Consider the following 13,400-nt stretch of genomic DNA (forward strand, 5'->3'; position numbering starts at 1 on the left):
AATTTCTCTGAATCTTTAAGGAGAAACTGGCTTGGCATACGTGAACCAAATATTATTTATACCACAAGATATAATTGATAAAAAATTTATCAACTGATTGAATGTGGATTGGATTAGAAAGAGGTCAAAGGCAAAGGTGACTCTCAGATTACAAATCTGGGTGATCAGGAGAATGGTGAAGGGGGTGAAATTTTTGGGGAAGACAGTTTCATTTTGCCCATTTTGAGTTTGAGGTGTTTATGAACCATTGAGGAGAAGCTATTCCCTGAAGGTTAATTTGTTTGGGGGGAAGGAGTCACAGCCACTTCTAAATCTGTGTACCAAAGTAAGGAGAGATTACAATAGAGTATAGTCTTCTTAAAGGCAGGTGGGATTTTTTTTCTTTATTTTTTCTATATGTATTCCCAACACCTACCATAGTGTTTTTGAATCAATGCTTTGTTGAAGTGCAGTTTACATTGGTGGGGAGAATCATGCTAATGAAATCCTTGATCCCTCAGGTACAGCAAAGGGGACTGTGGGGATTCAGATAAGAGGAGGATCCAATGCATTTAGGGGAGAGAAACATATCTGAATCAACAAATGCAGAGATACCAGTTTGTTTGAGAAGCAGACACACTAAACAAATGCTCTTCACTTGAGTTATGTAAGCCTGGTCATTATATTTATTTATTTTTGTCTTTTTATCTATTACTGTCCTTCATCTCTGAAAATGAGAACACTGATAGTGATTATTATCTAATGTCTTTCTTGCATTCTGTACTTGTGAAATTTTCCCTTTGAGTTTCACCGTAATTGTTTGTTGGGTCTCTCGTTGTTTAGGTCACTGTAACCTGGAATATTTGACCTAAAGACTTTACTTTGGAATGGTTTCCCCATCCCTTACTCCTCATGGTCCAATCCATTACTTCTTTTGTCTCTTAGCTGTCCATATTATGAGATCACAAGATGACAGGATCATCCATTTAAAGTTGAAAGGAACCTCAAAATCTATCTAGTTCACCCCCTTCACTTTATAGATGAGAAAACTAAGGACCACCGACCATAGGCTGTTTGAAAATGGGCATCAGTACATCTTGAAAACAATTCTCTCTTCCTGCTCTTCTTGTAATTACCCCCACTTCATCTTGCCATACAACAGTTAGTTGGCCATGGTTTATCCTTCAGACAGATTCAGCCTGGAGACTTGTGTCCCTTCTCTGTAGCTTGGAAAGCCTCATTGATAGCCTTGACATAAAACTTACAAATTCTAATAAATAGGGGAAATGCTTGTTAGCACAAGCAGAAGGATTCTATCACCCATGGTTCAAGAAATGTAAACAACATTTTAGACATGAAGCTGAAAAATCACTTAGGATGTTGACGTCTCTTGGCTATGTGACCCTGGCAGTTCACTAAAGGTCTAAGTTGTCAGAAAGGAGAGACTCTTAACTGAAACCACATTCCTTAGAGATAAAGCAATGGATTGGTCAAACATCCCCTCTGAACAGCAGGGCAATCTCTAGCACTGTTATCAAGGCCAAAGAAACTAACTTCATTTGCCAATTCACTGGGGCAAGGCTTGTGGAGGCAGGGCCCATTCCTTTGTGAGGTATGGGGATGGATATACACGCTCAGAGATTAGGAACTGGATGACATGAATTTATGCCTAAAAATAGGAGAAGCCTTGCTTTTCAGTGGTGAGCATTCCTATTGCTCAAGAGATAAACCGTGAACCCACTCTATGACTGGCTGCCCACCATCTCATCTATGAAGGCAGGCTCACAGGCCCTAGCATTAATTGGACCGCAGGCTTTTAGCTCAGAGATAGCATTCTTGCTCGATAATCTGTCAGCTTCGGTGATGACCCTTGTTTAGAATCTCATCCCAAAACTCCCTTTTCTTCTTTTTCCAGAGCATGGAATCCTTCATCAAACACTCAAAACTTGAAAAGCAGGATAGAAGAAGAGATTAGTAGTTCAGAAGACAGATCCTGAAATGTCCTGGAATACAAATCCTTCACCAAATGTGCTTTATGTCCAAAGCTTGGTTTCTATAAAGGAAGCTTAACTAAATTTCATTCTGATTTTTTATCCTTCTGTTATGTTTTCTTTCTTCCCAGGATGGGAAGACTTCTCTTCTCCTCCACCCCTAACCTCAATCAGTTTGTCAATATGGAGATGTAGCACCAAGGGGTCTACTTATCAGGTGAGGTAAGATATCTGACTCCTTCCCAGATCTTTGTCAGGGCCTGGGAAAAAATGCTCAGACAGGCAGGCTCCAGAGTTATAACAGTGGGTGGCAAGGAAGACAGAGCCACAGTCCCAACTTTCACAAAAACATCTTAACGAGGGTTCAAGGCTGATCTGTTTCCAGAGCCCAAGGTCTTCAAGCTTTACCCTGTGAGAATCAGGAACATCCATTGTATAAGAAACTGCAGCAAAGTCAGGTGCTGGCAATTCCTGTCCCCACATCTCTCTCTCTCACTCATTTACTGGGCTTCTCAACAGTGATCAATAATAGAATCGAGTCAGAGATAACTTAACCTGAGATTTAGAAAGTGCTCAACATATCCTGGCCTTTTCTATTGTTTTTTTTTTAATGTTAGTCTGGTAAATTCAAATATCATTCAAATTTTCTTTTTTTTTTTTTTTAAAGTGACTTTCTGCCTTTGGTTTCTTTTGTCATGCATGAAAAAGGGAAAAATTCAAATGCAGATAATTTTTAAAAGTTCTTTCCAGTGAAAAGTTAACCATAAAAGGAAGGACAACCCTCATCCTTCTGCATAGCCTCTTTGGGTTTTCCTCAAGAGGAAGACTTCTAAAAATACTTTATTTTATATGCTGTGACTCAAGAAGCCAATGACCTATAGAGTGTTTGTCCTGGAATAATAAATCTCAAGTCTCTACTTGTTTAGCCCAGGAGACCAAGACCCAAGATAGCCATTTTATATACTAGTCATTATCAAATTTTTGGGACAAGATTTAAGATCCTGCCTACACTAGGCATTTTCACTTGGAAACTTCTTTGATAGGGAGGGGAAGATGGGGCTCTATGTAAATAGTTCTTAGACCTGAAAAAATCTCAGGGCCAGATTCAAGCCCTAGGGAATTTTATCAAAGGATCTCAAAGGAACCATCTAGAAGAAAGCAGTCAGCCTGAATTTAAATATGGCAATGCCTAGTAAATCTGAAGGAGATACTTTTTTCTTCCAAATTGGAATAAAACATCTTTTTACTCGACTTTTGTTTTCTTAGACTATAGCAAGCCCCAGTCTCAAGGGTTTGGCTATGTCTTGGGAACAAGAACTTCTCTCAAAAGTTAATAAATTATTTTTTATAGTAACATTTGAATGTAAATGGCCCATTACCAAGCTTAAATTGGAAGAGGGGAAGCTTATTAATGGAGTTTTAAACTTGAATCGGGGGAGTAACAGAACATAAAACACAGGAAGAACCTTCCAATCAAGCCGATATGATTAGAGAAGCAGAGCCAGTGGTGTTAGCCTGGGTATAATTGTCAAGAGAGTCTGAGAGTGGATGAGCATATATAGCCAGTTGGAATGATTTGGGGGCTCTAATAATACACTGCAAATGTAGGAGGCAATGTGAATTTAGAAGATCCCAGACATCTTGGTCTAAGCTTGTTGGACACAATCATCTCCCAGGATTTTGAGAACTGGATTCAGTGAAATTTTCAGTTGGATAAATTATGAGACCCAAGAGCATAGATTCATTTTCAAATGAGGAATGATAGAAAACATAATTCACATGAAACAAAGCCAAAACTTCTAGAAGCATAGAGAATTGGGGGAAAGTAGGAGAAAAAGAAGAAAAGTAAATCTAGGAGGTAGTATCAGCTATTGCAGTCATAACAGAATGGGAAAAATGACCCAGTATATTTCTATGTATTTGGGATTATATACCACATAGCATGCATAAGGACATTCTTGAATATCTATTAATAACTTCTAAGAAAGTGTGATTCTCAGTGCTTTGAGATGATGATATAATCAACATATTGGTCACTAAGCAGATCTTCTATCTCCCCACGAGGTACAAAGAAGGGATATTCTCTATACCATCAGCATGGTAAATTGCTTCTACTTAGCATCTCGAACAGGGATTCAGCAAGGGAAGTCTCTGGTTACTTCTCTGTTTCGTATGTGTGGATTTTATTTTTTTAGCTTATTATAGATGACTGAATATAGATCTTGAGAAGGATGTCTAGTTTTTAAGCCTCATGAATTGAAATCCTGAACCCCCAATTAGTGCTAGCTATCTGATGAGAGATGCCTTTCTATGTCTAATACAGTGCTTCTTGGTGAAGGTTACCATTAGCAAGCCCAAACTATGACTTGACTTACTAAAGACATGGACTTGGAGGGAATTACTTAAGACAGTGCAGAGTTGAGGTGAAATGTAGTATGCCTTTTGAAAAAAAAAATCCTTCAATCTACTTCATGTTTAGATGCTGAAATCTCAATTCCTGAGGAAGTATAACAGCAGATATAAGATATGCTGCTGCTTCATGTTTTAAACTTACATCAACACATGCCTGTGAATCCTTGTGTTAAGTATTTCTTCAGTTTAAAGGAACTAAATAACTGTCCCAGCCTTATTTGCATTGTATATTGAATACCTTTCTCTTCTCCCCTTTAGAGAAACAAACTAAAGTTTTACTTAATTTTCCTCCAATCTCTGGGTTAGGGATATTAAAAAACCCAAAGAATATAAGAAAGAGCCTAATACCTCTAATTGGTGGCCATCCTTCCAAGACTTAATCTAGGCTCTGTGTATGCATAGATAGGTTCAGTTTTTGGAGGATTCTGTTAATGCAGAAGATTTGGTCAACCACTGAGAGAGGCAGTTGAGGAGAGAACAAGTTTCAAACACCATCTGCTTCTCCTACTCCTACTTCTACTCACCTGATGCTGAATGGAGTTAGAAAAACTCATGGAACCATGATGGCTAGATTTACTGTAAATGTATGTTACCAAATTTTTATCTTAAATTTAGAGCAATGCCTGGCATTTAATAAATACTTGTTGACTGACTGACTGACCCTTGATGAGGATATTCAGTAGTGAATACTGGATTTTGTGATCAAAATTCAACCATCTATTATTTTATAATTGAAAGATGTAGAAAATATAAGATTCCATTATGCTTAGTTTTTGTTGATTTTGATTTAGGAGGATGAAACCCCTTTTCCAAGATGATGTCTTGCAGTCGATGCCTCAAAAATCATTCATAATTTCTTAAAAGATCTAAATATGAAAATAACTCTGTTCAATGAATCTTTTATCATAAATATTGAACAAGGCATAAATTAGGTAGAGGTATGCTTGCCAGAGGTATTCCCTGCTGTGATGGAGGAAATCCAGGGTGGAGTTAAAGTTGAGGAGGGAGTCTTTATGAATGGTGAAATCCTTCAGATGATCCTACATATAGATAATATTGTTGTTTGTCTTTCATTCTCAAAGTCACCCATGACATCAGGGAGGTGATGCCATAACATGCAAGTTAATTGGATTTAAGTAAGGCAGGGTTGTACAAAATCACCTGCCTCACTTTCTTCTCTGGAGCCATCTGGGTTCAGTGGCTAGATATAGATCAGGATAACTGAAGATGTTTCTTAGATAATATTGTATTGATTGTTCCAAGAAGCTCCTGGAAGAGATCTGTAACCACTTGCCAGAGATGGGCTTGATTTTTAGTATAGGAAAAATGGATGAAGAATGTCTGTTGCCTAGATTATAACATGGATCTCAGTGGGCAACTTCTAGAACTTATGGATCAATAATAAAATGTATACAATTTGGACATAAGTGGGATCCACAATTAAACAAAAGAAGTAGAACTAAGGGGAAGAATTTATACAATAACAACATTGTAAAGTCACACAACATTGAAAGGCTTGAGAACTCTGATTAATATGACCATGATTTGTAGTAAAGATTTGAAAATGAATACTCTATTACCCATTCTCCTTTTTTTTTCAATGAGTTGTAGTAAGAAATACATTTTTGGACATGGACAAGGCAGGAATTTGTTTTATTTATTCTTATATATTTGTTACAAGTGTATTCTTTTTCCTTTTTATTCCAAGGAAGATGGGATAAAAAGGAAAACATTTATTAGTTGAAAATTAAATTATATATAAAAAGTTCTCAGAAATGAATTAAATGGCTTGTAGATAACACAAATGTATGTTTTCAGTGGAGGAGGGGGAAACCTTACCTTTCCTGACTTGCTGATCACTTGAGCACTCTTCACCAAGATAGGTATTTGAATCTCCAGATTGATGAGCTAGAAAGAAAATAAGATATATTAAATTATAATCTCAATATGCATTGAGAAAATTTTCGTGCACACACAAAAAGGGGGGATGACTGAACTAATTATTAGTTTGGTTGTTATTAAAAATAAACATTAATGCATGAATGTAATAGAATACTATGACTATAGTAGTCTATTTAGAAAGGATTGAAGGGATGGTCCAGACAAATCTGGGCATTCTCCATGTTATGTCTCAGAATGAAGTGAACAAAGCCAAGGAAACAACAACATCGTAAAATGAACATCTTTGGAAGATTTAAGAACTTTGAATAATGTGATAACCAACTAGGATTCTAGAGAATTGATGATGAAGAATGCTATTCACCTCCTCATAGAGAGGTGATGGATTAAATAGGCCAAATAAGATAAAGATTTTTAAACATGGCCAATATGGGAATTTATTTTTATGTGGGTTTTTTTCTTTTTCTTTTTTCCCATTGTAGCAGGGAGGTGGGAAGGAGAAAACAGTATATGCTGGTTAAGTGAAAAAAAATCTATATAAGATTTTTTTTTAAGGGAGGACAGTAATTGTAGACAGAAATACTGATTCTTAAGTCCAGAGATGAATTAGATCATTTGGAAAACTTGTAGATGCTGTCACAGAGAATAACCTTTTCTAGGTCACTGTTTAATGATGCCCCAGAAAGGAAAAACTCAAATATTAGGAATGTAAAAACCTGGAGTTAAAAGCTTTCATTAAGAAAAGAGCACTAAACAGTTAATTCCTGACATAAAATCTGAGTAGATAACACAAATTTGAACAGCAGATGTTGCATGAGGCAGCAACATGAGCAGCAGTGGCCTCATTGTGGATGATAGACAAGCATGTGGTGTCCATAGTCTCTAGTTGCAGTCCAAATACTAGAGCTGGAAAAGCAGATTCATGGGGGAATTGGAATATTACACTGGTTATCCAATTCTAGCCAAAAAGACAGGTTTTTTCAAAGCTCCTCTTCCCCAACCCTGCCCCTTTCTAACATAGATGTCTTGAGTGAGAATTATTGTTTTTCCTTGTTGTTCAGTCTTGTCTGATTCTTCATGACTCTATTTGGGGTTTTCTTGATAAAGACACTGGAGTGGTTTGCCTTTTCCTCCTCCAGGAAATTGAAGCAAACAAATAAGTGAAATTTAGTCAGGATCACACAGCTGGGAAGTGTCTGAAGTTGGATTTGAACTCAGGAAGATGAGCATTCTCCAAGCTTCTGTCCAGTATATCACCTAGCTGCCCATTCTCCCTCTTACCAGTCTCATTTTCAGATAAAGACTTGAGCCAGATATTTTAAGAACTGAAGATAATCTGATGTAAAGAAAATAGATTGAAAAAAAAAATCCTCTATAGGTGTCTACTACAATCTAGATATAAATATATAGATGTAGATAATATGTGTCTGTGTATGTATGTGTGTTTATGTGTGCACACACATATACTGTATGATACATACATTTATGTATATGTATATATTTTCATCAACAGAATATTAAAATTTTAAATATTGGACTTGTACTTGGAACATAGTAGGTATTTAATTAAGGCTTGTTCATTGATTGACAAAGGAACAGTAAGGAGTTCAACAAATTGATTCTTGGTTGAAAAAAGATGGTTTGCAAATCATTTCTAATGGAGCAGTAATGAACTGAACTAGCTATGCTCAGAAAAAGAACTCTGGGAGATGACTAAAAACCATTACATTGAATTCCCAATCCCTATATTTATGCCCACCTGCATTTTTGATTTCCTTCATAAGCTAATTGTACAATATTTCAGAGTCTGATTCTTTTTGTACAGCAAAATAACGTTTTGGTCATGTATACTTATTGTGTATCTAAGTTATATTTTAATATATTTAACATCTACTGGTCATCCTGCCATCTAGGGGAGGGGGTGGGGGGGTAAGAGGTAAAAAATTGGAACAAGAGGTTTGGCAATTGTTAATGCTGTAAAGTTACCCATGTATATATCCTGTAAATAAAAGGCTATTAAATAAAAAAAAAAGAAAAAAGATGGTTTGAATATTTTAAAAAGGAAACTTAAATGAATGATATGGGATAGAGACAACGTTGGACTTAGAAAGAGCCTTATCTAGTGCAGTTCCTACAGTCAGTGTGGTAATATGGAAAGAGAGTTTAACTCAAATCTCCTGGGTTCAGGATCCTTTCTCTGCTACTTGGGGATCCTTAGGTAGGTCATTTACTGAAAGTTCTTTGTACCTTATTTTCTTCAATATAAAATAAAGGGATTGAATTAAATGTTTTATAAGGTTTTCTCCATTTAAGGATTTCAATTTAAAGTATTAATTTAATTCAATAAATATTTATTAATCCTTAAATCATTGAAGTATTTATTAACCATTGAAAGGCAGCATGGTATTGTAGTTAGAAAATTCCTGTGTTCTCATTCTATATCTCCAAATCAGTGTCTCTAAGTTCTAAAGTTATAGAATAATTGCTGATTTGGAAGGGAGGAAGTTTTCTTTAATGGGAGTTCCCTATGCCAAAGAAATCACAAGTCCTATTAAAAAAATAAACAATCATTTGAAGCACTGAGGGCATCAGGCTAAAAAAAAAAAAGAAGATTTTTGCCCTGAAAGGGCTTACATTCTAGTGGTGGTGGTACTTAGGGAGTGGGGTGGAGGTAAGGGATGGAAGAGAAATAAAACTTGCATTCATATAAGTGTGAAGCCAGGATAAATGAAAGAGTCTAAGTTCCTTTATATCACCAAATTCTATATTCATGTTCAATTGTGAATCTTCCAGCCAAGTTTGTTTACAAATATTCATTCCTTTTGTCATTTCAGTACTGATAGTAAATATACTAGTGAATAGGACAGAAAAAAATAGTTGGGTTTGATTGATTTGTTAACTGTGATGGGGCTTGAAAAAGAGTTTTACTTAATGATCCTAAGTACCAGCAGGCCCACATGTATATACATGCATCCAGATAACTTAGGATAAACAGGGTAAGTTGGGATTCTGGGAACTAGCATTGTAGAGAGAAAAAAGCCATAATTAGTGTTAATTGTTGACCTTACAGTTCAAGAATAGATGCTCTTGAGAATGGAAAATGAGAACAGACATTAATTATTGAGCATGGACCTTGGAGACTGACATTCTGGATTAAAAGGGGAGAGATAAATTGCATAATGAATGTTAATTTTCCCTCAAAGAATTGAGTGATCCTGGTTGAAAGGGAAAACGAGACTAAAACAATCATGAAAGGGAAAGCTCAGTATGTGTTGGGGGCAGAGGCTGTTGGAGGGTTACACAAACAATTCATGGCTTCCAGTCGTGCCCTTTGCTTCACATCTCCCAAGAAATCCACTATCAGGTTTTCTTTTCAAATTTATTTACCACAGTTGTCTGTATGAAGTTCAACCACTTCCCTTGGAACCCCCAAGACTGAGAACAATCATATTGTATTAATGGCAATTGGAAGAGAATGTGACACTTGTGAGTGTGCGTGTGTGTATTTTGTTTTTTGCTGATTCTTGGGGGGATTTGGCTCGGCAGAGACCAGCTGTGCATGCCACGTAAAGAATGAATCTGTGGTCCCTGTGCAAATTGCTGAGCAAAGTCTATCTCTTTGACGTCTTTAATTGCTATCTTGTCCCAATTAGAAGTGACTGGATACTTGGGGGAAAAATATCAAATGAATCCTCTCGACTGTGAGGGACAAGGCAGATAGAAAAGTCCTCTGAATAGAGGATTTCTGGTTCAGGAAGCATGATGAAGTTGGTCAGCTTCCCAAAAAAGGACTAAAATGACTAGATATTAATAGCCAACAGGTTGCTATTTGTGCCAAAGCTACAGGTTCCCTCTGAGTGCCACTGAACCCCTGCCTTCAAAGGATGATGTGCCTTCTGCCATGTAGAGCTCAGAATATCAATTAGTAATGATAATACTTTCCATTTCTTCAATGCTTTAGACCTTATAGGGCACTTTCACAGCTGTTACACCATGGGGTTTTCTAATAAAGCTGGGAGGTAAGGGAGTCTCATTTTACAGTCAGAGAAAACATGGAATTAGGAAAATGAGTTCAAATTTAGCTTTTGACATATGCATGTTGTATGACTCTAAGCAGGTAACTTAATTTCTCAATGCTATAGGTAACTCTTCATGGAAGTCAGTTTAGGAAGGATGTTGATGAATTGGGGAGTGTACCAAGCAGGGAAACCAGGATGGTAAAGAGTCTTCCTTATGAGGAATTAGGGGTGTTTAGTATAGAAAAGAGAAGATTTATGGGCGTCATAATAGCTGTGCTCATAAAATTATAGATTTTAAAATTAGGAGGGAGCTTAAAATATCTAGTCCAGTCTTCTCATTTTATAGACGTAGAAACTCAGACCCAAAGAAATTTATTGAGTTGATCAAGATCATACTGTGGTAAGAAACAGCTAGGATTTGAAGCCAGGACCTCTGACTCCAATTCCATCACACTTTCTACTTCACTGTTCCTCAAAGCATTAGACTTGTTCTGCTTGTAATCTGAGAATGGAACCAGGTGCAATGGGTAGATGCTGAAAAAAGACAAATATAAGTTTGATTAATTAGGAGAAGCATCCTAACAATTAGAGCCTTTTAAAAGGAATGGGCTGCCTATTGAGGCAACAGGCTCCGCATCATGGGGGGAGCCTTCAAGAAAAGGCTAAATAATTACTTCCTTAAGTATGCGTTTCACTGGATGGCTAGTAAGGTTCCTTGATCTCCAAAATTCTATGAAGTTAAATGAGTTACTGATCTAATAGAGGAAATTCTCTACACTGATGAAATTATGGGAGCAACAAATGTGTTTTGAGAGATTCCTTAGATCTTATGCTGATTGTACCTCCTCTTCTCTCCTGAGAATGCTATGGGACCTCTTCTGTGAGATCCATAGCCACCCAAAGGAACTAACAATATATAAAGTAAAAACTAATGGCTGAAGAATATAAATTATTCCGACTGTGTTGAGTGAGTCCCTCAGTACATATATTTTGGACAAACACTATATATGGACGATGAACTGGAGCCAGAAGTGAATAAAGAACTAGAGCAAGCTGGATTGCATTTAGAAAACTGTGCAGTGCTTTTAACAATCCCAAGCTGCTCCCTGAGACAAATAGACATCCTTTTAATGCCAATATACTGCCAGTAATGCTAGATGGATATAAATAATGGAAAGCTGTGAAACTGAAAAATCAAATTTGTGAGTCATTGAAAGGATTATGGAGAGACACATGATAGACCTAACTAGGCTATGGTACATTATCAATTTTGACTCATATGCAATAAATGACATAGAAGATTTGACTGAGGAAATTTACAATTAGAAATAAGATAAGTAAATGTAAATTTAAAAGACCTGAAAGAATCTCTCCAAAACATTAGATAGAGTCTTTATAAGGGATTTATGGGAGGGCTTATTAAAAATTATAGATGGTAAGGTATGGATGAGTTGCAGTCTGTGCCATTAGAGTGAATACATACAACGTGGAGGACATGGCTCCATTGAAGTATACCTCAGATACAATACATAGTAATAGATGATATGAAGTATAAAGATGTATAAGACCTGGTCTCTGCCCTCAGTAAGTTTGCATTTTAATTGGGGAAATAAAATATACTTTGTTATTTCATGATTTGGTGATTTCATGGATGTAGGGTCTTCTCCAAGGTTTGGATTTTAACCCACTTAAATCTTTTCATCCTGTGCAACTTTTGTCCATGGCTTTCCATAAATCCTTCACAACGGGACCACCCAATGTGCTGGGGGAGGTGCCTTCTAATTCTCTTAACATTGTAAGGATACTAATATAGCACAAAGGCTATTCATCTCTTACCCTTATTCTCACTCCGTGACTGGCCACCTCCTTTTCTGGTCATATGGCTCTTTGAGGATATCTTTTACCCGACTTCCTGTGTGCAATTTGTCAATGATAATATACTACAGCCCACCATGTGTCTTTCTTTCCATTGCCCTTTGGATGACCCACATTTTGATTTTTCAGAGATTGAAGTATTCCATGATTCACAGTTGTAGAGTCAAGAGTCATCTCAATAAGTTTTTGTTTCGGGAGAAGCTTAAAGTCATGAAAACACTGAATACATTTTATCTTTCTTTTGCATTGTCTTTAAAAAATAAAATTTAATGACATTTTTTGATTTTACATTATCCATATTTCCCAATATGTCCATCCCTTTGCTTTCTATCAAAGATCAATGCTGTGATGTAGAATTAAAAAGAGAAAAAAGTCCCAGTTCAGCAAAACTAAACAAAACAGTGAAAGGTTACATACAGAATACTGTACAATTTCCCAGAAGCACTTGATCCTGTCCTTTTCCTTTGGTTCATTTCAAGGTCCAGTTTAGTGTCCATCTACAATGTTTTATCAATGTGCACATATTCATGAACCAATTCAGTGACTTGCTCACACAGGTTATTGATTGCTCATACAATTATCAGAACTGGGATAATAAGCATTCTTTGTATACATTCATAGAAATTTTAAATTCATGTAAGAGAGGTAAATGCTACAGGGAGTTAAGGTGGGCTTTGTCTGATGGACTTAAGATGGAAAGAAACCCAAGGACACAATTGTGTGAGAGTGTGTGTATGTATAATAGAGATGAGGAAGAACTTAAATATTTTACTATTTTTTGTTCTTTTAATTAAAAAAATTCATCTTAGACAAGTTCTGATCTCTCAATGTTTGCCTTTTTTTTCTTTCAGATCCAGATACTTTGGAAATAGCTTTAGATTTTCAGCCAAATTGCTGCTTTTGTTATATTTAGCTTCTAGATATTCTTGGGCATGTGCCTCATCATGAAGTATCCCTCTCTAAGCTGGGTACTCTTGGGGTTTCTCCATTGGGGGGCCCCATTAAATTTCATAAAGGTGAAATAAAAGATTCTCTACTTTGCTAAGAAAATGCTTCCAAGACTTCTCAAATATTTGGGGATTCATTGCACATCTAATAGGTCCTGGCTATTCCCATTTATAGGTTAATTTCCCACAAGTTCTATCAAGGAACTGGGTATCCTTGACACTCAAAATAAGACACTAAGATAAAACAAAACCAATCAGGTTATTATATTTGAATAGTT

General features: G+C 36.4%; 1 protein-coding gene across 5 annotated transcripts in view; it reads right to left on the reverse strand.

The window, feature by feature from the left end:
• KIAA2012 (KIAA2012 ortholog) overlaps positions 1–13,400 on the reverse strand; it is a 152,808-nt gene that overhangs the window by 84,497 nt on the left and 54,911 nt on the right. For all 5 annotated transcript variants that reach the window (XM_031958315.1, XM_031958316.1, XM_031958317.1 and 2 more), the window contains one exon: positions 6,222–6,290. In XM_031958315.1, coding sequence (XP_031814175.1) covers positions 6,222–6,290 — 69 coding nt within the window. The remainder of the gene's footprint in view (positions 1–6,221; positions 6,291–13,400) is intronic.

The sequence above is a fragment of the Sarcophilus harrisii genome, chromosome 3 (assembly GCF_902635505.1).
Source record: "Sarcophilus harrisii chromosome 3, mSarHar1.11, whole genome shotgun sequence".
Lineage (NCBI taxonomy): Eukaryota > Metazoa > Chordata > Mammalia > Dasyuromorphia > Dasyuridae > Sarcophilus > Sarcophilus harrisii.